This window comes from Lutjanus erythropterus, chromosome 17 (assembly GCF_056507025.1).
Source record: "Lutjanus erythropterus isolate fLutEry1 chromosome 17, fLutEry1.hap2, whole genome shotgun sequence".
Lineage (NCBI taxonomy): Eukaryota > Metazoa > Chordata > Actinopteri > Lutjaniformes > Lutjanidae > Lutjanus > Lutjanus erythropterus.
The window spans coordinates 19,500,687-19,525,269 of NC_139333.1; the positions used below are offsets into that span (position 1 = coordinate 19,500,687).

The 24,583-nt window shown below is 40.4% G+C and overlaps 1 protein-coding gene across 1 annotated transcript in view; it reads left to right on the forward strand.

Moving 5' to 3' along the window:
• Nucleotides 1–24,337, forward strand: part of polr3a (polymerase (RNA) III (DNA directed) polypeptide A) — a 30,486-nt gene extending 6,149 nt beyond the window's left edge. The window contains exons 11-31 of the mRNA XM_084741232.1: nt 301–441; nt 586–655; nt 942–1,069; nt 1,157–1,295; nt 2,632–2,796; nt 2,956–3,128; nt 5,804–5,915; nt 9,598–9,716; nt 10,118–10,255; nt 11,400–11,570; nt 13,217–13,330; nt 14,781–14,867; nt 14,969–15,051; nt 16,700–16,870; nt 17,243–17,336; nt 17,441–17,533; nt 19,891–20,055; nt 20,977–21,141; nt 23,712–23,843; nt 23,938–24,070; nt 24,153–24,337. Of these exons, the coding sequence (XP_084597358.1) occupies nt 301–441; nt 586–655; nt 942–1,069; nt 1,157–1,295; nt 2,632–2,796; nt 2,956–3,128; nt 5,804–5,915; nt 9,598–9,716; nt 10,118–10,255; nt 11,400–11,570; nt 13,217–13,330; nt 14,781–14,867; nt 14,969–15,051; nt 16,700–16,870; nt 17,243–17,336; nt 17,441–17,533; nt 19,891–20,055; nt 20,977–21,141; nt 23,712–23,843; nt 23,938–24,070; nt 24,153–24,301 (2,742 nt within the window). The 3' untranslated portion in view covers nt 24,302–24,337. The remainder of the gene's footprint in view (nt 1–300; nt 442–585; nt 656–941; nt 1,070–1,156; nt 1,296–2,631; nt 2,797–2,955; nt 3,129–5,803; nt 5,916–9,597; nt 9,717–10,117; nt 10,256–11,399; nt 11,571–13,216; nt 13,331–14,780; nt 14,868–14,968; nt 15,052–16,699; nt 16,871–17,242; nt 17,337–17,440; nt 17,534–19,890; nt 20,056–20,976; nt 21,142–23,711; nt 23,844–23,937; nt 24,071–24,152) is intronic.
• Nucleotides 24,338–24,583: the final 246 nt, after the last annotated feature.

Below are 24,583 nucleotides of genomic sequence, written 5' to 3' on the forward strand. Positions count from 1 at the left end.
TGTCTTTTGAACAAAACTAATTATCTGTTCTACACTGATCAAGCACATGTGCTATACAGAGATCCGTGACAGATGGGAACAAAATGCATAATTGAAGTTATTATCTGGGCCTGAAATTGTTTTTCTGTCCCAGTAAATCAAACTAAATGAGTTAATGTTCCACAGTGTGAATAAAACTGTTGTGAACATGACACAGCTTGAGTTTAACATATTCTTTTTTTTTTTATTCTGATCATGCACTTAATCTTTTTAGTTGCTTCTGGATGATAACATTTCTTTTAACTCTTCTTAAAATCACAGGCCAGAGTCAAACCTCACAGGACGTTCCGGTTCAACGAGTGCGTGTGCACCCCGTACAACGCCGACTTCGACGGTGACGAGATGAACCTTCACCTCCCCCAGACTGAGGAAGCCAAAGCCGAGGCCCTGGTCCTGATGGGGGTATGTATCATCACAACATGTGGTTTGTATAGTATAAACACACCCATCAATGTTGCTGTCCGGCAATGAATAGCTGTCTCCGAGGGCTGTATTGTTGATATGGAATGACTGCAATTTGACAGAAATTATTGGCTTTTCTTCCAGACAAAAGCTAACCTCGTCACACCAAGAAACGGTGAACCACTGATTGCTGCTATTCAGGACTTCCTGACAGGTTGGTGCCGTGATGTGTGGCAGATAATCACAGTGATCTGTTTTTGTATGATGTGACGCTCCTGTTTTTCTTTTTATTTTACCTCTGAGAAAAAGGAAAACTGTACTGTTCAGCATGTACCTGGAAAAGTAGAGGATGTATAATGTGAGGAAAGTGCTTAACATGTTTGAACATTGCACTAGATATTGATAATCATTTTCCACCTGATGGGGGAGCACTTCAGCCATATTTGAAAATCCACTGTATGACATCTGGACTGACTGTCTGGCATATTTCTACCTCCTAGGGGCCTACCTCTTGACGCTTAAAGACACCTTCTTTGACAGATCAAAAGCCTGTCAGATAGTGGCGTCAATCCTTGTGGGCAAAGACGAAAAAGTCAGGGTTTCTCTCCCACGCCCGGCTATAATTAAGGTACCTCACTGTGGTGAGCTTGTTTCATACAGTGACTCTGTATCTGAGATCCGCCCCTAACATTTTTCCCCGCTGTGTGTCCATCAGCCCATGGCGCTGTGGACGGGCAAACAGATCTTCAGTATGATCCTGAAGCCGAGCAAAGACTGTCCAGTCAAGGCAAACCTGAGGACCAAGGGCAAACAGTACTGTGGCAAAGGAGAGGATCTCTGTCACAACGACTCGTGTGAGTTTCTTCAGTATAAATATCTATGAAACACAAATCAAAAGGTTTTGATTGGCACTGACCACTATGCCATCGTTAGACTATCAAATCTTGATTTGTACAGATCAACAGATCATTGGTTTTATACTCTGACAACTATTTACATTTTCAAGTTCTTCTGTGTAGTATCACATGTGATATAACAGCTGGTAAGCTATGCTGTGTTGTCTTTGAAGTATAGTTTTTTTGCCTTCTGACAAGTGCAAGACGCCACAAGTAGGCAGAGGTGGAGAGAGGAAAAAAAAAGAAATTGTGACACCCTTAGTGCTAATGTATTAAAGACTGGTCCTTATTTACAGTGTCTCTCCAAATTGAATCAGCAGAACACTGCTTTGACTGTCACATTATGTTTCATTCATATGATGATGTGCTGCACAGCATGGATGTTATGGATGTCTGAGTTGGACAAGGATGGGAGTCCATTGGGTTAACGTTAGTGACGTGATTTTTCTTGACCTTCACACAGTCCTCGTACTGTAGTTTGTTGTGTTTCTCAGGTTGTTGACCAAGTAAGTTTTGTGACTGTTCAGTGTGACTCTGATGCGCTCTTTGCGGTGATTTGTTCTAGCCCTAATTATGAAATGCAAACAATGGACGATGATCGATTTCGAGGGACTACCTCCTGCTCCAGACAATTGATTTTCATTTTGCCCATCTACTCCATGTTGTATATTACTCTTAGACTCTGGGCTGTCGTCCCAACATCCAGGAAAGTTTGCACGCACTCCTGATGCAGGATGGCTGGCTGTTAGTTTAGGAAATGCTTGATTTGATATGCAGCAGTCTTCTGTGAGCTGAGCACTCATTTTAAACATTAATACTCCAGCCCAGCAGGTTCATGTAATTGTAGAGAGCCAAAATTGTTATTGAGATTAATATTCAGTTGTGCAGCCTGTGAACTGTGCTGCAAAGCAATTAATTCAATACAGTAGATAAAACTCTGCAAAACAAAAACTGAATCGACACCTTTTTGTTTGATCAGGTCTCTAAGAATCATCAATTTGGACAATGTGTTCCTATAATTACAGTGGATACCAGTGATAACATTGATAATATTGAATTAATGTCCATCCCTAGACTGTAAATAAAATGTATAGTATGAAATTTCCTTCCTGCTCAATTAGATTAATCATTGAATTAAATTAAATTAGAATTTAAAGTACTACCCCACGCTGAATGTCTTTCAGCACTCACTAGCCCTCAGTGTCTCCAGACGAGGACCATGCTGCATTTTCTTCACCTCGCACTTCTTTCCTGGGACACACAGTAATGATATCAATTCTTGTCACATTCCCAGTCGTGGTGATCCACAACAGCGAGCTGATGTGTGGCAGCATGGACAAGGGCACCTTGGGATCCGGCTCCAAGAACAACATCTTCTACATCCTGCTGAGAGACTGGGGACAGCTGGAGGCCGCTAACGCCATGTCCCGCCTTGCAAGACTCGCTCCAGTGTATCTCTGTAGGTGATCTCCAGGGTTTTATCTTCTAAAACATTGCAAAAATAAGCTATCTGTCAATCTCAGCAGAAACAAATACTTTGACCACAGTGTGGAATTCTGCAGACTGGATGATCTATAAACCTGTTGTTAGTAACTGAATTTTTTTTTTCAACTTTCAGCCAATCGTGGTTTTTCTATCGGCATTGGTGATGTGACACCTGGTCAGGGTCTGCTGAAGGCCAAACAGGACCTGCTGGATGACGGTTACAAGAAATGTGATGAATACATCGAAGCTCTGCAAACTGGCAAGTTGCAGCAGCAGCCCGGCTGCACAGCAGAGGAGACTCTGGAGGTAGGTGTGACAGCACATGTCTGATGAGTTTTCACAGAGGCTGGAGGTGAGGGATTGCTGACATTAAGTGAAGCTGTATGTCATCTTTTCTTCATCTTTTAATGTCAGTATCTGATTGTTACATTTTCCATATGCTAAGATAATATTAGCAGGGATTATTCTGTTATGACCACAGCGTAATAAAACAACTCGCTTTTGGATTTTCCTTGGAATATGAGTGAGACATTTCTGCAGGCAAGCTGAATTGAAAAAACCTTGTGACAGTTTTTCTTTTCATTGTAGTGGTTGTGAAATCAATTTGTAAACATCATATCTACACTGTGTTGCATTGGGGTTAGCATCTTTAGCACCCTTTTCTCTGGACAGAAGACCCAGTTAAACCCACGAACATGTGTCCTTTTGTCTTCAGAGGGAATAGGAATTAATTTCCGGATCAAATGACTAGTTGACTTGTGGCGAGAATAAGTAGTTATTATCGGCTCCAGCTCTGATTGGCAGTGATGGAAGCCAGGTGGACATTTTAATTTTCGCCCCTTTTGCGGTGGGGCAGATGAAGGCTTGTCTCTTCCATCTGTAACTTTTGCGACTCTTTGGCCCCTGTTCCATCCATACACATGTGCTGACCTGATTTAACTTGGTTTGACTCGGCGTATCAGCCCAGCAAGGCAGGGATTTGCATCTCCTACAACAATAGAGCTGCAATGATTAGTTGATCCAGCAAAATATAAGTATTTGCTGCTTTGCTTCATCACTTATGATTGTAAACAAAGAGTCTTTTGGTTTGGGACCATTGGTTGGACAGAAGGAGCAATCTGAAGATGTCACTTTGGGATTGTGATGAGTATTATTCACTTTTTATTGACTGCACAACAGGGCTATCTGCTTCAAGGTGTGCATGTAACTGATGACACGCTTATCCTGAGTCAAACAGCTGTAAAACAGTTATTAGAGTTAATGTACTTACAGTAACAAACAATTCTTCACAAGAAATATCCTGTGTTGTTTTGTTATTTAAAAACTTTAATTATGTGGCAGCTAAATCAGGAAAGGTTGGGTTTTCATCAGTGGTAAGTTAACACAACTTCTTTGTGGCTTAAAGGGAATCTGAGACAGTGAAATAAAACAGATACCTGAAAGTACAAACGGCAACACTGGAGAGAAACTAAACTTCAAGAGATTCAGTCAGAAGTTATAAAAGCACTGCGAGCTGAACACACACAGACTTTTAAAACTCTGGTGTCCTGCACAGGCAGGAGTTTAGTCTCAGTTATCCGGCGCGTTCATGATGTTGAATGTTTCATGTCAGAAAATGATATAAAGGCAAACTCATCTACTGAAAATCGGAAAGGAATCAATCGCCTATTTTAATGCATTTATCTGCGTAAAAAAAAAACCTGCGTATAAGTGTGGTGGTGTAAAAACATTATGAGTCATCTTTTTCACCCTTGATGAGTTTTCACTCCTGTACATAGGTTATGCAAATCCTCGCTACTACACCTTACTTTAATTAGCTCTGTGCAAACCACACTGCATTCAAGCTCTTTCATTTAGTGCCTTCATTTCCAGCTGTCACCTTCCCAACCCATGGCATGTTCACACCAGGGGTGACTCACCAGTGTTGTGACAGGCTCAGACGTTCATTGAAAATTCGAAAGAGGCTTATTAGGAGAGGAACTGGTAAATAGTCTTGAAAATGAATTGGTTACAAATGAGTCTGTCAGCTTAATCATTTTCTTTCAGCAGCTGATCAGAGCTGTGCTGCTAAAATAAAACAGGCTGGCTGATAGCAGAAACGACACCAAGACATTACAGTGGGCATTACATAATATGTCTACCAGAAAGCACAGACAAGCTGTTTTTTCAACTGTAAAATGTCCCACAATGTATGAAGTAACAGTGACGACAAGCACTAATTCTAACTGTGCTTTTTTGCCTATATGGAAGTGAAATAGATCTTATAAACGTCTTAAAAAGTCTACATGCAGAGACCCTGGTTATGAGTCTAACAAAACTGTAGGCAGAAGTAAAGAAGCCACCATTGTTACTGTAAGTTCTTACTAATAAGCCTGCAGTGTACATATGAGTTTTCAGTTCACTTCATACGGTTTAAAACAAGTTATGTAATCTGAAAAACTAAGCATCCAGTTTAAATACACTCCTATGTCTTTTCACCAGCAAATAAATCATGTTTGCTGTGTTATTGGTTGCTCTATAGAGAGAATTTAAAGGCATGTCCTTGAAATCCTTTCTAAAATGTGAATCCACGCATTGTTACGTTTCATTTTTCTTTTCTGTTAAGTACTGCAGGAAAGGGTGTAATTACCACCCAGCACTTTTGAGGTCAGGCAGAAATTAATTCTCCACCATCGTAACCACTTATGGAGAACGGGTTTGAAACTGAATAACATCTACATTCACAGACTACCGTCATGCCTCAGAGGTGCGATTGCGAACCATTATCAATCCAAACATTCTTTCACATTTCACAAAAGCTTTCACAGTCTGTGAAAATGCATTAGGTTTAGTGGCGACATATTTAGAAATGATAGCGCTGCTGGAGAGTACAACGCACAAGTCATCCAGCAATTAGTGTATGTGAAATGCTTTACGCTTTACTATCTGCATATCAGCAGTTAATGGTAAAGTGGTTGTATTGTGCTTGTGTCTGTCAATAGGCTCTCATCTTGAAAGAGCTGTCCGTCATCAGAGACCGAGCTGGCAGTGCCTGCCTCAGGGAGCTCGACAAGAGCAACAGCCCTCTGATCATGGCTCTTTGCGGCTCCAAGGGTAAGTTTCCTGCAAAAGAAACATAACGAATAATGAAATGTTCATGCAACATTTCATCATCAGAGTGCAATTTACTTATAGACTGCTGTTGTAAACATGGACAGCTGTACACATGGATTTGTTCGATTACATTACAATGATGACACAATGATGACCCTGCGATCTGCAGGCGATCTGCAGGGTCGGAGGTTCAATCTCCCTCCGGCCACGTGCCTTGCATTCCCAAGCACAGATAAATGGGGAGGCTTGCATTTGGAAGGGCATCCGCTCTAAAAAGCCAATGCCAAATCAGATATGCAGATCTATACAGTACTGGGTTGGGTCAGGCCTGGTCTGCCAGCAAGCAGATGATCAGCTGTGATGACCCCTAAAGGGAGCAACTGAAAGACAAAGAAGATAACCTAAGATCAAATGCTAGTGAGTCGACACCAACAACCAAACACTAAGCAAGTGCAACAAGGGAAGACATAGCAAGCCATCTTAGATTACTTACCCGTCCAGCATCAGGAAGCCCAGCTCAGCATCTGTCTTGCAGCCATTTATTCCATGCAGACAACATTGCACAGACCAAGAGAGTGTGTGTGTTCCCCCCCATCAGCCTGCATAAGGATGTCATTTGTGATTCTTAACAAAACAGTTTCAGAAAGCCAGATTGAAATATTGCTTTCTTCAATAACCTGAAGGAGCTGCCCAGTGGTAACTTTTTCCCACACTTTAGAAATGAACGGTCATTTTCAGATGGGTCTTAAGTTGTAGGTAGATTAGTTACATTATGCGTGCATCATTTTTAGATCTTTTAGTGAATGCTGAGGCAATGGATGAAAACGACTGCAGGATCTTTACAAATGATCATTTTAGGATTATCCTCTTAATCTGTAAGAACAACCAAGAGGTAGGTGAGACCTCAGAAAATGCTCAGACTCCTAATGATGTGAACATTGTTTCTTAAAATAGATTTTAATGGGGAAATAGTCACAGGGATATTGTGTGCATGACCGCTATAAAAATCTCTACAGATGTTTCTCAGTGAGCAGCAGGAGCAGGGACACTGATAGATGTTTCTTTCATTCTCTGGTACAGATCCAGTGACTGTAACCTGTTAAATATTTAGTTGTAATGAACGATGTAGCTGAGGGAAAATAAGGTTATGAAGAGCTCTGCATGAGATGAAACAGTTTTCTGTTGTAGACCAGACAGTGTGGCGCTCGTGGGAACATCCCAATATTCAAATGCAAGAAATTGTCTTGATTTTTTTTGGAGCTCTTTCTAGTCTTGTGATAAAAATGAAAATGTGACAAATAAAGGACATGACAGAGAGAGAGAGAGAGAGAAAGGTGCAAGACAGGAACACAAAGAGAACATAAGTCAGATTTTGTCAGACCGAGTGAAAGAAAGGGCAGAGTACAAAACTGAGAATACTTTTGGAAAAAAAAATATCAGTATGGTTTAGCATGCAAAACCCGCCAGGCAGAATTATATATTCATTATTCTGACTTGATTTTACCAATCCTATAACCCTGTTCTTTGAGCTTTCACTGAAGTCAAACACTGAAGCAATGATGGGAAATCAAAGAGATCTCCAGGTTATGTTTCACATAACCCCTGTTTGCTGCTAACATGAACTTTCACTCAAGCGATACACCAAGACAAGTAGAAGAAATCAAAGAGAACTGCAGATTACTCTGCATGTAACCCCTATTTTCTGCTAACACGACCTTCCCCCGAAGCGAGGCGTCAAAACAAATAAAAGAAATCTAAGAGAACTTCAGGTTAATTTGTGGTTCGGAGTGTTTTCTGCAGAGAGACACTAGGAAAAAAATGTTTGAAAGATAACAGCAAATTGCTTCAATTTCAGTCAGCGAGGATTCAAAAACATTTAACTGAAAAAAATAACATAGGTTAAAGACTATAAATGCGGGCCTTGCATAAAAGGGAGATGAAAAATGTTTCACCTTAGTTGCCAGAGTTGTGGTAATGGTTGATGGTGTTTGGTGCAAGTAAATGCAACAAAAAAAGACATGAAGTGACAGCATCTAGATAGAATCACTCATTAACCGGCCAGTAATTTATACGAACTCGTAACTTAGTAACTAACTCCGTGGCTTGTAAAACACTGACAGTCTTCAATTACAGCTGCAAATAACAGTTATTTTCATTGTTGTTTAACGTGTTTGGCCATTGTTATTTTTTCCTTTTTTAGTCAGTGCACATTATAAATTGATGGTGGTATGATGCCTGACTGCAGCGCTGTAGCAGCCCAGCAGGAGAGACTCTCCGTGGTGCGCTGGTATTTATACCTTAACTATTAGCAGGAGTAATAGGATCAAGAGTAATTCTGAAGTGATCATTTTTGATCAAGTGATTTGACTGGACAGGTCAGTACCATCTCGGATATGTTTAGGGAGAGGGTGCTGGAGGGAGCCTGTTTCCCCAGGTCCAATGCTTGGTCCTGTGTGGTGTAGAGAGGAGGCTGGCATCAGATGAGTGTAAGCTGTGTGAAAGAGTGGCGGTTCAGGATGTCAGTGAGGTAGGAGGCCGGAAGAGACTTTGTGAGCGAGGAGAAGGATTTTAAATTGGACGTGTTGTGTGACATGAAGGTAGTGGAGGTTCGGGGGGACAGGGGTGATGTGGTCACTGGAGCAGGTACTAATGAGGAGGTGAGGAGCAGAGTTCTGGATGTACTGGAGTTTATTGAAGACTTTGGATGACCGTAGAGGATGCTGTGCAGTAGTACTTGTTGGCTGTGATAACTGCATGAATTTGGGGGACAGGGGTGATGTTTCAGCAGACGAGAAGGAGAGTGATAGTCAGAAATCGGCTGTGGTTTTGAGGTGGAAAAGGGCAGATTTTATTGACATGGTGTTCAAAGGAAATCTGCCAAAAATGATACTGTAGTTGCGGACGTGCTGAGAGACAGACAGTGGAGTTTTGTTTGTTTGGTGAAGGATTTTTTTTTGCTTGTATCCATGATTTAATTTTGCAGCTATTCAAAATGGAGTAGGTAGCAAAGATGATGGATTTGGTGGCAATGTAGAGCTGACTGTCATCAACCTAGCAGTGGAAGTGGAGCCCCTAACGACAAATAATGTTGCCAAGGAGTAGGATGCCAGTTTGCGAGATATGGCCTTAGCCAGGAAAGGGCAGTTACTGCCAATGTTTAGGGAGGATTCAAGGCGGGAGGTGGGCTAAAACATGAGACTCATCTAGGTTGATAGAGGAGTTTAGTGTGGTGACAAGATTCTGATTTAACCCTGCAGTATAGCCCTGGAATTCATCTATAATAATTGATTTTTATCAGAATAAAAACAAGAGAAAAATTAAGAGAAAAACAAATAATTTACAGCAAACCACTCTTCCACAGTTCCCAAGGGACTCAGCAGCTGATTTAAGTTTCTCCCCATTACTGCTGCTGTGGGGGTAAGGACCTTGTTTACTTGAAACTGTGATTATCATTAGCATTCTTCTTCTTGTTGTCCCCCAACTTATAAATTCGTGTGTGCTCCTTAATAAGCTATCCCGCATCTAAATCAACAAAAGAAAGTAACTCGGCTCTTCTGCTCAAACGGATGCTAAATTAGAAATCTTTGCACGTATTCAGTTTCTTTTATTTTCATTAATATATATTTTTTTGTTTGTGTCCTGTGTCTCAGCTCATGATCTGTCTCCTCTGTGTTACATACAGGATCCTTTATTAATATCTCTCAGATGATTGCCTGTGTGGGCCAGCAGGCCATAAGTGGCTCTCGAGTGCCTGACGGTTTTGAGAATCGATCCCTGCCTCACTTTGAAAAGCACTCAAAGGTAAGATCCAGTTTATGTATTTCAATTATTTTGATATACTTCTTTGGTATCAGCATTTAGTTTTTTAAATCAGTGACTCACATGATGTACCACAAGGTCATTGTCTCATATTTCTGTTTAATGAATTGAATGTTCATGCATGATTGTAACCATGATGTGTCACATCCAGACTTCACACCTCAGTGTATTACAGCAGCCTTTGATTAGCTACACAGAAAGCATCAATGAATTCTGTTGCTGTCATATCTCTTCACATCTCTGTTCCTCTGAGGGTCAAATGTGCAAAAATAACAAAACAAAATCAATGGGGTGAATAACATCAAAACTGGAATACAATAACAACTCTTTCTATGATGCCCAGAAGGCTGCTCAGTGCTCAGTTACTTTCCATTTCTCCACAGCTGCCTGCTGCTAAAGGCTTTGTGGCCGACAGCTTCTATTCTGGCCTGACGCCCACAGAGTTCTTCTTCCACACCATGGCTGGTCGGGAGGGTCTGGTGGACACTGCTGTGAAAACTGCAGAAACCGGATACATGCAGGTAAACCTTTTTTTTCCAAATGCTCTTGTTGCGATGCTGATATCACACCAGTGAAACCGAGTGCTTTTAAGGTCTTTATTGTTGTCCAGTTGACTGTGGTGTCCATTTATGCGTTTATAATCTCTGCGCCTCAGCACCGACGACAGCTGCAGCCAGAAGCGTTATGTTTTCGGGTTGTCTGTCCATCCCACAACATCTCAAGAACACCTTGAATGAATTACTTTAAACCTGGCATAAATGTCCACTTGGACTAAAAGATGAACTGATAAGATTTTGGTGGACAGAGGTCAATGGTCAGCATCACGGTGGCCTCGTTTACAGCCCATCCTTTTGAATATCTCAAGAACACCTCAATGGAATTTCTTCAGTATTGGTGAAAAACGTCTACTTTGCCACAAGGAAGAACTGATTGGAAACATCACAGACTCTTAGAGCCCAAAGTCCGTAATACATATTCTTATAATAATAATGCATGTTTGATTCACCTGAATCTGCAGCTTCCCTTTAATTTACAGAGCTTTACATTGACTTTTAGCTCATTTTTTAGCTCTTCAGCTTACAACTTTACTGTTCTGCTCCACACTCAATGTTCTCAGAATGACGTTTTCAGTAAAAAGCTCTAAAAACCCACTGAATAGTACCAGCTGAACATGCAAGAGGCGCCAGGTGAATTTAGCATCCTGCTAACAACTCCAAATAAATGATAAAGTTCTTATGTAATTGCTGGATGTTTAAATAAGTAAATGTTTTCTAAAATGTTTGTAATGTCAAACCTAAAGGTAAAAGGTAGGTTTGTGCTCACAACTTGTTTATCTGCTGTCCACAAGTGGCTAAAAAATTATTGCAGGTTTAAGTCATACTTTTCCATCTTACTAGTATTATTTAACAAAGCTCATTTTTGATTAATCAATTAGTCACTTCATCTAAAAAATGCCAGAAATGCCCATTGCAAATTTCCTGAGGCTGAGGTGAACTAATTAATATGCTGATATTGTCCAACCAGCAGTCCAGAACCCAAGGACATTCAGTTTAAAATGACATAAAACACTGAAAAGCAGCAGGGCTGCATCTCAGTGTGCTTTTTAATGTAACTGTCTCAAATGTCACTATGTTTTTTTTATGTGTACCTGCTGTGTTTGGACAGAGGCGTCTGGTTAAGTCCCTGGAGGACTTGTGCTCACAGTATGACCTGACAGTACGCAGCTCCACTGGAGACATCATCCAGTTTATTTATGGCGGCGATGGTCTGGACCCCGCTGCCATGGAGGGAAAAGATGAACCGCTGGAATTTAAGAGAGTCCTCGACAACATTCGGGTGAGTTCAGTCAGGAGTGGATATTTTATGGACCTGCTTGTTTTTTTGTTTTTTTTTCCTCAGTGTTTATTGACATCCTTAGATACACAAATCTTGGATAAACCTCTTGTCAATGCTGTCAAATTTCACACTAATAATTTTCTTGCATATTGCATTTTTGTTTTGCATATGAATGTGCACTTCTTTCTACTTAGCATTTGGTATGCTAAAAAAACAAAAATGAAGAGGTGGCCTTGTGACCAGTAGGTGTTGTTTGTTTTTCATTATTATGCAGGATTGGCAAACCTAGTCTGGATAAATAAAGCTTAAAAAAATCAATCTGCACAAACATAGAATGAATGTGTCACCACCCTGGACAAGAAAAACAACATTTATTGCAAAAAACCCAGGCTTTTCTGTCTCATAATGTTGGCTCAGTGTACCATAAGGGAAGCCTTTTAAAGCTGCGTAGGACCATTATGTGCCGATGCTCTGGGAGAACGAGCACCATTGTGAATGTCCCACTGCGAGAAGCTTCCGGCCACACAAACAGGCAAGCTCATTAGCAAAGAAGCTCCTCATGTGCAAATGTGCAGGAGCTGAATAGTTGGAAAAAATCATTTTACTGATAAATCCTTGAGCACTGGAGAGCCCAGTTAAGCAGATAAAATCACAGGAAGTTTAAATTGATTTTTCTAGACGTGGTCTAGTTGGCTGAGTAAATTAATCAGTGGTGAAGAATTAATTGTCTGGTAAGAGTGCTCAGATTTCCAGCTTGTTTTAATGGCATGTCTCATATTCACTGTTGAGCATTGTTGACATGAGAAATCTGTCATATATTTGCTGTACTGAATCATAAAATTACCACGATCATCAGAGATTAAGGAAACATTCTTAGTTGAAAAATTCACTTCTTCACTTCTGATAGCAAAGCAGTGAAATACGTTTCTAGCAAGAGAACTTCGTCATTCATTTATGTGTGAATAGAGCACAAACCTAATACTCGTAACCACAAAGCATTGGACCTTTTTATAGCCATAATCAAGAATAAATTGAGTGTAGTCCCCAGGCGTTTCCGTATTTCATAGTAATTACAGTGTGATGAGGAGGCTGCCATCAGTGTAAAATGCCACAAGTGTTTACAGCACTGAGTGTGGCAATTAATAGCAGAAGCATGTTTGCAAGAGACGATTGATCCTGGAGATGGAGAGCTCTGCAGGAAACCCCTCCGCTGCATGTTAATTTGTTACTGCCTTTTTTTATTTTTGTGGCATATTTCATACACAATGGCAATTCAAGGTGTTTAACAAATATAAATGAATAATTTATGATAAAAGAATAATAGAGGACATATCGGTCATGTAAAATCTAGAGGCCTAGCCTCTGCTTTAATTTAATGGTACAAGCAAATCTCCTGATATATAATTTAAAAGATGCACTAACGACTAAATGCAGATCAGAATGAATATGAGATAAATGTTTCTGTTCCAGTCAATAAGTCACTTTCTTTTCATGTTGAGGTTGCAGTTGCTTCAGATGCAATGAGACTCGACTATCAGGAGCTGTTAACCCTTGAGTGAGGGAGCTATCAGGAAGTGAGGACCTGTGAATGAGTGCTGTGTTGGCTTCCAATTATCTCCTTTTGATTCTTCTCCGCACCTCCCCAGGCGGTCTACACGTGTCCAGATGAGCCTGCCCTCAGTCAAAACGAGCTGGTCCTCACCTCAGATGTGATCATGAAGAGACCTGACTTCCTTTGCTGCAGAGACAGCTTCTTGGAGGTAAACTCATCACAGTACAGCACAATATCAAACTTGTATTTTTCTTTAATTTGTTTGTTTTAAGAAAAGTATTTCGCCAGCAATTCCTTTTTATTTCTTTGTGGCTGTAGAGACGGTGTATTTAATGAAAGTAAGTTACAAGTGAACAGAATGGATTTCCGTTGACTTACTAATAGATATTGACTTCACAAGGTGAAAAAATTCATGCTTGCTGTGTAGTCAAGCTTAAGACCTGAAAAAAAAAAAAAAAATTATCTCAAGCACTCTTGAGATAAAGTGCCCAATACCTCTATCAAGGCTGAACAGTCTCTGAAATCTCTCCTTTTATTAATCATTTAGAGTAGTTCATGAGAAAATGTACAATGCTCTTTACTTTAAAAAACTCTACTATAAGCCAATATCAAGCCAGCTTGATGCATAAAACTGAAACACTTTACTGAAACACAACAGTCACTTCAAAAAATACAACATGTGGATACGCCTTAAGGAAAGTTAGCTGAAAAATCAAATCAACCCACCTGCCCACTTGTATTTCAGTACAGATCTTTCATTTTTGTACAGGGTCAGAAAACTTTGCAAACTTCTGTTTAGGTTTTGGGTTTTGTGTGTGCTTTTTAGTTAGTTTGAAAAACAAATTTGTTGATAGATGGTGCAGTCACGGTCAGGTTAATAGTGCAGGGAGAAAATCATTACACCTCCTGTGGTCGTGGTGCCTAAATACCACAAAACACAAGAAAATAAGATTTACAGTGCAGCCTCTGACTCAGTGTGTCTTTTTTGGCGCTCAGTCGTCTGCTGTGATGAGAAATAACATGATAATTCAAGTCAAGATTAAATGAAAAATACTTTATTTTACTCTTTTACATCACATCCTGGTCATATTGTGCACTTATTTAACAATATATGTACAAAAATGTATTCTTATATCGAAGATATAACAACATCCTGTTTCACTCTGAAATATGTCACAATACGGAGAAACAGTGTCATTATATGAACTCAGAACCCTAACATGCAGTCAGTTGTGTGCTGGCAGTAATACATGTGAACCTCTCCCCCTTCTGTGAAGGAGTTAACTGACACAGGCTCAGAGAAGTACCTGGAGGTATAGTGACAGCATGTTGTGTGTGAACTGAATCAGGAATGGTGTGTCAGCAAGAGTTGGAACAGAATAATAATTTAATCATTAACACAACTGTTGCTCTTGTGAAATAAAAAAAAAAAACCTCATTGTGCTTTTATTCATGCTTTGAGAACTGACTGCATTTTTAAAAGTGCTGCTGCTGTGTTTTAAAGAGATGTGACTTAGTGGGAGTTTATATTCTCCTTGTCTTAATTGTTTTACTATAATAATAACGAGCATGAGATCACCTGTCACACAGCGCACAGGTTTGCACTGAAACATTAATCAGTTCTTTCAAGTTGCTACATTGTCTTCCCTCAACTGTAGGAGATAAAGAAATTTATTAAGAGCATCTCAGAAAGAATCAAGAAGACCAGAGACAAGTACGGCATCAACGACAACGGCACCAGCGAGGTAGGTGCCGCACGCCATGGATTATTGTGCTTAATGCAGCAATATCCCTAAGCTCAGCATTATCTGAAACTTACTTGCTCATCTCTTACTTTGTGTTGCAGCCAAAAGTTCTGTACCAGCTGGACCGAATAACCCCGACCCAGCTGGAGAAGTTCCTTGAAACCTGCAGAGACAAGTACATGAGGTACAAGACTTACATCCCTTTTTAAACTATGGACTGTTTTTATTTGTTAAACATTTTCAGTGTACTGGATGCACGCTGCTGGCATAAGTCCTGCTATTGGTTGCCTGCTCCAAGCAGCATTGCAGTATCTTGCAGCCACATTTTCAAAGTCCTGGGGAAACAACAAAAAAAACCTCTGAGCTGCAACCTACAGGCTGAAAATGGCAAATTAGTGCTTGTCATGCTAATGGCACGTACGTAAACAAGATAACAGCTATATACAGTGATGTAGTCATTTTAATACCAGAGCTCGCCTTCCAACGTGCAAATGTTACGCCAAATTAAGTTCTCTCTTGACTCTGTTTTGCAGCAGCACCATAGCTGCATCCTGGGCTTAGCGCCGCCCAAGACAGCTGTGATTTAAAGAAATGCAAACAAGGCAGTGTATTTTTTCCCATATAACAGAATGTGTATTTGTGGAGCCAGACCTTTCTTCAGCACTGAGTGATGTGGAGAGAGGTAATGTGACACTATGGATAATATGAAGATAATAGCACACATTTGTAGTCAGTCTCTCCTGGAAAGCTTTTATGTTGGTGTAAACAGAAGAAGAGACACGAATAGTTATGTAAGGAATTTAAAAAAAAAGCTTGAGAGCAGAATCCTGGTCATATCAAACAACTACCAAACTACATACGGACATTTATTGTAAGTGTATTGCTATCTTTTGAAGTACTGGTATCATAGATGTGTGCATGTCTGCAGACACACACTTAAATTGTGGCTCATTTTAGGTCATTTTGCCACTGTTTCTATGGTTGCAAGTTTACATATATTACTCAGCTATAACTGACCACATGATTAATTGTTAGACTGATTATTGATTATTGGATGTTGATGTTCATGTTGAAAATAAATCACAGCAGTTGGTCCACATGAGCGCTCGGTCTCTCTGCTCTGACCGCAAGTCTGCGTGACACTTTCCTCATCAACTAGAAAGATGTCCCTCGCCTCTGTCTGTTTGGGGACGCATGTTTCAGTGATGAATGCTGCTTATATTTTCTCACATGGAGGGGGAAAAAGTGTTGGAGCATCATTCCTGTGCACCCTGCTGCACAAGCAATTTCTTTTTCTTTTCTTCATTCGGACACGCAGCGGGTGTGAGCCTGTCTAACAAAACAAAAGGTTAAAAGCTAATTTAACATGCCATTATTGACTGCTGCAGCGCTCCTTTCAGTACTATGGATTGCACCATTTGCCCAGATGTGCCTCCAAGTCTGTTTTAGCTCTTATATGCAGCAGACTTCAATATTGAAATGAAATTAACAAGTTATTCACTTACATTTCTTTTAAATATACTCTTTTTACTTAGCATATTTTATACAGTCCATTTGGTATATTCCTCACTAGACATTTTAGCTGTTGATATTCTCATCTGCCAGAAAGCAAAAAAAAAAACAGCATATGCCACTGCCATGGTGAACAACAATCTAGGATTAAACTGTGCTGGTACTGAAAATATATTTTCTATCACCATGTGAGCTGTGGGAATGTAGATATTTTTTTTTGAATGATAATTGCCAGTTTTCCCTGGACTGGCAGTTTAATGAAACCTTTGTGAGATTTATGAGTTGACAGATTGCCTCTTATTGTGTGTTCACTCTTCTAGAGCTCAGATGGAGCCCGGCTCTGCAGTGGGGGCCCTTTGTGCTCAGAGCATTGGAGAGCCAGGTACTCAGATGACCCTGAAAACTTTCCACTTTGCCGGCGTGGCGTCCATGAACATCACTCTGGGTGTTCCTCGCATCAAAGAGATCATCAATGCCTCCAAGAACATCAGGTATGATTATGTAATTATAGAGGCGTTCCTTTATGTTCCCTGAGCTGTATGAGGTGAGGAGAAAAAAAGGAAGCTCTTTCATCCTTCAAAGATGACTGCAGGCTTTGTCTCCGTCCCTCTGGGACATCACTGGAAATTATTGATGCTAGATGGAGTTCGTCATTCATGACTACTGAATAGAAGCAATGCTATTTTGCAGCTTTCATTGGAGCATTATGTCGATGGCTTGTCCGAGTCCATATCTTCGACTGAGTATTAGTGTATTTAGAAAAATGAGCTGCTGCTGGGACACAGAGATGTTCTCTTTGTTTCACAGTATTGGATACATCCCCCAATTTGTTGTGAATAAACTATTTAATGTCCTCTGCTCAGCACCCCGATAATCACTGCTCATTTGGATGTGGAGGACGATGCTGACTTTGCCAGGCTGGTGAAGGGAAGGATCGAGAAAACACTTCTGGGAGAGGTGTCTAAACCTGCAGCAGACTTTACACACTTGCCTTCATCAATAAATCTGTGCCGTTACTTTGAGGGAGTTGACTGAACTAAGATCTCTTTTGTCCTCTGCAGATTTCTGAGTACATAGAGGAGGTTTTTCTGCCAGATGACTGTTTCATCCTGGTGAAGTTGTCACTGGAGAGGATTAGGCTGTTGCGACTGGAGGTACCACTGCTTTCTTGATTTTACTGACAGTGTGCAAACATTTAAATGTGTCCCCTCTTTCACCCCTACACAGATTAAAGATTCATTGGCCATCATTTCTATCAGTTGTAATAACATTTAAGCAATCTCTTCAGACAATGCAACTGATTGTCAACAATTATCTTAAGCTCCTTTTACACTGGACAAAAAAATCAAAAACAAATGGCCAATAACATGTGGCTTGTACCTTCCATGCTAAAGGGTGCATTTGGCACTGATTCCCACATCAGTTGACTCTGTGGTAGTCACAGGTAAACAGGTAATTTTAGCCCCTTGTCTGGCAGAGATGATGAAGGATGCTTACCTCTGTTGGTGACTCTTTTGCCCATTTTCTGTACATGTGTGCTGGCTTTACTTGACTCAGTTTGACTCGATGTGTCAGGGCTACCCACTTAAAGGGTATTTATGTAACTGATGATGCACTTGTGTGGAGTTGAGCAGCTGTAAAACAGTGGATGAAGGCATTTCATATAAATTTTTCACAATAATCGTCCCCCAGATTTTGTTATGTGAAAGTTTTTATTGTGAAGCAGCAAACTCAGGAAATGTTGGGTTTTAATCAGCAGTAACTCGCCGTGATTCCTATCCGGCTGAAAGCAAACATGAAACGATGAAACAAAGCAGACGCCTGAAAGTACAAACAGGGATACAGGAGAGGAAATTAACATCAAGCAAAGAGATTCACTTAGGAGCTACAAAAGTACTGAGATCTGAACACACGGACAGTTTTAAAAACATTGTTGTCTCTGCTCTCCTGAGTCTCACATTCAGATGTGACACAAAAAATGTCACTAATGACAGGAAATGTGTCAACTTCCTATTTTTATTAGGTTTGCCCATCATTTAAAAACATGCATATACACACTAATTTTAGAGTGAAAATGGTATGAGTGAATACCATTTTTGTGAATGGGAAGGATGGGCAAAACAATGAAATTAGTCAAGTTATTAAATTAGAAAAAAACTGAATAGTCCTTAAAAAACACCATGTAACTTTTGAAACTAAAGTAAACAACTTGATTCCACAGGGCACGGCTGTTCCTGTTATGGATACAGTGTAGCCAACAGAGTTTATCGTGGCTATTCTAGACAATGCTTATGATTCCACCAGAAGTGGCACAGTGTGTCCTACAAGTGTCTCTCTGCTCTGCAGAGAATATGTGTCGAGTCTTTTTCTGATGGATGCCGCACAGTGCACAGAACAGACTGGGCAGAAAGTCAGACGCAGTAATGGCTGAATAAAACACTGTGTGCAGACTTGTGATCATATAAACCAACAGAAAAGAAACTGTTTAACTACGTAGCCTGCTTATCCGTGGTAGAAGCACAAAAATGGATGAAAAATGACCAACTCAATACAGTCTGAGCAAATTAACATAATGAGGCGGAAAACGCTCTGCCTCTGAAACGGCCTTACTTGATCTGGTTAGCACATGGTGATTAATGTCAGCTAATGCTAACAAACTCAACATTGATATTGCTTTGTAACTAACATTGGTCAATTTTCTGACTTTCTGACTTTCTTTCTACTATGAAACTACATTTTTGCATGTCACAGATAAGCATTTAATTTCACTTTCTTGCCTGGAGTTGGATGAGGAGATTGGTCCCACTCTCATGGTGTACAGTAAGGAAGAAGCTACCTCCAGCAGCTCATTACTTTAGCTTAGCATGAAGACTGGAAATGGGTGAAACGGCTTACTTGCCTCTGTATGAATGTGAAGCAAAATCTGCCTGCCAGCACCTCTGCAGCACTTGTTCAATTCTTACAAAAACTGTAAGTGTGTGTAAGTGTAAAAGCAACGCATTGTCATTTTTGTGAGCTTTAGATTTACTGTACGGCTCTAACTCTCTGCAAAATTATTTTCTCTGTCAAATTATTTCTTTAAAGCAACTGACTGAAGATTCCTGGTAAATTCAAAGTGACATTCTGCGTTAATACAACCCCGTGTTGTGTAATAATAATGAATTACCTTGAATCCATGAATTTGCCACCTGCTCAGCAAAAGTTCTGAAAAAACACAATTAGTAGTTTGTTTGATCTGGTTGCCATGGTTACAGATGAACCTTAAAAGCATTTGGCCCGAGTAGAGAATAGGTAATAGACATCATCCTTGTTTTTTGAGTATTAAAAGTCTGGTGCTGATGAAGCCGTGAAGTCTTTACTCTTCTACATAATGCAGCACATGTGAAGGTTACAGCAGAGCGCTCTCTCAAGTTATTGCCTACAGAGTTTGAAGTGCAGCATTAGTGCTTTTGTGTTGTGTGATAAAAAGAACAATGGCAGTCTTACCTCTGATTTCTTTTGTGTGTTTCAGGTGAATGCAGAAACGGTGCGTTACTCCATCTGCATGTCTAAACTGCGAGTGAAGCCGGGAGACATTGCTGTGCACGGTGAGGCGGTGGTGTGCGTGTCTCCACGAGAGAACAGCAAAAGCTCCATGTACTACGTGCTGCAGTCGTTAAAGGAGGAACTTCCTAAGGTGGGAATCCGGTCTATGCTTGTCTTACGCATCCTGGCTGTTTTGACATCTGGAGCAGACCCACACTCCTCTTTTCTTTTACGGTCTTTCATTATTTCATTTGCATAGAATTCATATTTCAAAAGTGAGAATGAGAGAATATAAATAAACACACTTTTACAATGCAGTGCTGCATAGTCCCATCATGGTCAAGTGTGAGGGCTCCATAATGATCCAGAAATAAAGTGAATGTCAATAAATGAAGAAAATAAGACATATATGTGTTGCTTTGGTGTCATTGCATGTTTAAACACAACAAAATCTGTTTTAGCAGCAGTCCCCTCACAAGGAGGTATATACAGAGAAGGGACAGTTCATACCAAGCTCAAGAATACGTATTTTTCCTCTTAGCTGCAGTGCTATTTATCCATATAGCTAGTTTTGGTGTGAGTATCAGAGTTTATCAGAGCCATGGAGATGTTTGCCTTCTCTTGAGTATGATGGAACTAGGTGGCACTTGGCTTGTGATGCTCAAAGCACCAAAAAAAAATTGAAAAACTCAACAACGTCTCTTCCCTGAAATCATGATGCAGTTACACAAGATAATCCATAGACTTTGCTGTGAGACATTTCACCTAGGAGCTAGTTTCTTTGTTTTTCACTTTGGAGTGGACTTTTCCTGTGAACACTTACATCATTCATCAAGCAAAACAAACAGTGGATCCAGCCTCTCCAATTTATCCAATTTAAGGATAAAACTGTTGTTTTCAATGTTTGTTAAGGGTAAATTGAATAGGGCTGCACCCAAGGATTATTTTTTAAAATTATTATTATTCAGTTCAGGGGAACTGTGGATCATCATTCTCTGTAGGGTCACTTTCTGGGAACCTGTGATGGGCACTTTGTGTTCTGTTAACGTTCCTTTCATTTCCCTCTCGGTAGGTGGTGGTTCAGGGTATACCTGAGGTGGCCCGAGCTGTCATTCACATCGACGAACAGAGTGGCAAGAGCAAATACAAGCTCCTTGTGGAGGGGGACAACCTGAGAGGTGTCATGGCAACGCATGGCGTGAACGGAAGCAGGACCACTTCAAACAATACATACGAGGTATCAATCAAGTAGCGCTGTTGCTTGGATTCAAGTCTTTTAAGTGTCCTAATTTTGGTTCCACTTCTGCTTGACCTCTGCAGGTGGCTCTACTTGACACCCAAACCAGTAAATAAAATGTAGGTCAGGGCAATTTGAGTGAGATTAAATTCAAGCAGTAACCTACTTTTTATTGTTATATAGTTAGAAATTGATTTGGTGTTTCTAGTCATACACATGTCATGCTTTTTTCTACAATTTTTTTTATGTCCAATTGTTGTTATTTTGGAGGCTGCAGTTGGTTGTTACGTTAAATCACATCCATATTATTCCTCGCCACATGATACTGTGCACGGATTAAGGATGTGACTTCTAGTTGTTCCTTGGTCTTTATAAGATTCAGTTTCATGGTAACTCAGATGTCCTCCTTTTTTTATGATTGTGTGGAAACACAACCTGTAACACCTTAAAAAGTAACTCAACACCAAAAACGCAGTGTTTTGCTGTCCCCCCTCAAGCCAGCTTCAACTGTGACCCAGCTCTGTTGTGTCTGTAACCACATACAACAGTGATATCACTGGGTCCTGGACTACACCTGTGCATCCTCGTAGCATGGTGACGGGTTAAACCACCAAAATAGTCGGGGTGTTAAGTTACTCTTTAAACTACATAATGAGAAAGAGAGAACCCGACCTGCCGGTCCCCGTGGATTCATGACATTTTGCGGGTGAGGAAAAATCTCAGTGAGTACCATCAATTCGTTCAAGAGCTGAAGTTGGACGGAGTCTGGTTCAAGGAGTACAACCAGAACACAGTTTGTGGGAGCCCGTTTGTCCCGCCCCTCCTCCTCTGTGATTGGATGGTCTGGACAGTGTTATATTTTGAGGCATTTCTTTTTACTCTACCTACATTGACATGAACAGGATGGACAATAATTGGAACACTTGAGCATTATGATATACAAACAACAGCCTATCCAAACCCAAAATGAATCAAATCAACAGAAGATCTCTTTACATGTTGATCTACTTCTGTCCACATACATATATTGTTTTCTGAAAGTTTAAATAGAAACGATCTGCCTCCTGTTTCTGCTTATGAAACCAAAGTGGTGCCTAACTGTCATCGTGTGGTGAGAGATGAGGAGATGGTCTCAATTAACATGCTCAGACCTTTTGCTTGTTCCCAGCAGCAGCTTTCTGTTGCATCTGGCTCTGATTTGTGTTTGACAGCTTCAGTGACATTTTTCTCTGTCAGATGCTGGAACACAGATAATAGTATTAATGTCACAGCACTGGGCTGCTCTCACAGTTAACTTGTGCTGTCATTTGACAGCAGGAACAATTGTCCGTGGCCAAACTGACAGAGGAAATGAACAGAGTCTTGGAGGCGTTGTTATTGCTGGATGTATTTGTTTTCAACCAGGCTGACAGCTGATTTTTATCTTCATCACCGCAAAGCGAGACCTGCATTTTAGAGTACATCCACTCCTGAGTGGATGATCGCCGGATGCAGGATCGACTTATACAGATCACTGGGTCTATTTGAAGACTTATTGTGTTGCATAACCACAAAATAAAATGACAAAAGTAATATTATGGAAATCAAACTCTCTTCCTGCTTCATTTTAACCGGCCAAATTATTACTCACTGTACTTTGCCTGAGAAAATGTGAACAGGGAGGAGGAGACTCCCTGTCAGCGCCCATGCACTTGGCTTTAAGCCTACAAAGTGATGTTCATTTTACAGTTTACAAGGTGCTCCTGAATGCACCATGAAGTTTCTGTCCGTGTGTGTTAAACAGCCTAACACAGAAGTTGTGTGCCCATATATGACGCCAAAACAGGCAAGCATAGTTTTTTTTATTACATTACTATTCTGGTACAGATATTTACTTGCCAGTGTGTCAGAAAGCTTCTCAGGATTTACTCACCCAAAGGAAAATCTACCATTATTTGGCGTTTGGCAGGTGTTAATTTTGGACCCTGCTGCTTCATCATCATCTGATCAACTCTTTTAGAGACAACAGATCAAACTATTTAGAATGAATATTACCTGACAAGAATTTGTGGCCGATCAATACAAGCTGAAGGCTCGGTATGCATTTTGAAGTTTATCTCATCTCTGTTTTATATGATTCAGTGTTTCCACGGGTCCTTGTAAAGTCTAAAATCCATTAGGCTTTATAATGTGTTGAATACAATTTTGACAGGGCTTAAAAATTAATTGGATTATGATGTTAATGTTACTTTTATAAAGTTGCTTTTAAATGTGTTTTTTTGGGGAAAAAGCTTGTATTGATTACTCTGCAAAAAAAAAAAAAAAGGAAACATGGAACCAGTGGTCATTAATGCAAATGGTGCATTCATGTTCTGCCTTCAAGGACACAAAATCTTACATTATGTAATTTGGACCGACAGGTTTTACTCAGATATTAATATTTATTAATAACAGATTTATTACTTTTCTGTCAATATGGATGTGAAACAGGTCTCAAACTACATTCATAATGTTCTTAACTCAGCTGAACTGATGCAGGTTGCCACAATATTGATTTTTTCGTTGTTTGACTTTTCTGTGTATTGTTCTAGGTTGAGAAGACTCTGGGTATCGAGGCTGCTAGATCCACCATCATCAATGAGATCCAGTACACCATGGTGAACCACGGAATGAGCATCGACCGGCGTCACGTCATGCTGCTGGCAGATCTCATGTCCTACAAGGTGTGACCAGTAGAAATCTTAATTCACGTCTTCATAGTGTTTGTGTAATCAGAGGTAATCTCACCTGCATGCATTCTGTCTTCTGTCCATAAAGGGTGAGATTCTGGGGATCACCAGGTTCGGTTTAGCTAAAATGAAGGAGAGCGTCCTCATGCTGGCCTCTTTTGAGAAAACGGCTGATCATCTCTTCGACGCCGCCTACTTCGGACAAAAGGACTCTGTCTGCGGTAAAGTTTCACCTCTATGACTGAGTTGCACTTTGATCTGTGACTTAATTGAGGCTCATCATTTCCTGTGCTCCTGTTTCAGGTGTGTCTGAGTGCATCATTATGGGGATTCCCATGAACATCGGAACAGGACTGTTTAAACTCCTACACAAGGCTGACAAGGATCCGTCTCCGGTCAAAAGGCCGCTCCTCTTTGACAGCGGAGACTTCCATATACCTCTGATCACGTAGCACAGAGGAGAGAAACAGCAGGGACTTTTGAAGTTTAGTTTTGTTTTGTTTTTTCTCCAGAGTCTGCTGTCTACAGACATTTTAAGATTATCATTAGCAAATACAGAAGTGCCTGCCAGAGTGTCAGATCATTTTCTTTGGAGGATCCAACAGGAAATAGGAATGCGTCTTCTTTTTTTGGCGTTTGTTAGAGTTATTCATTATTTAAGTTAAATTCTGGTAAACGGAGGAGAAAACTTCAGATGCTTTAAACGCTTGTTCTTTACTGCTTTTCTGGCTTTT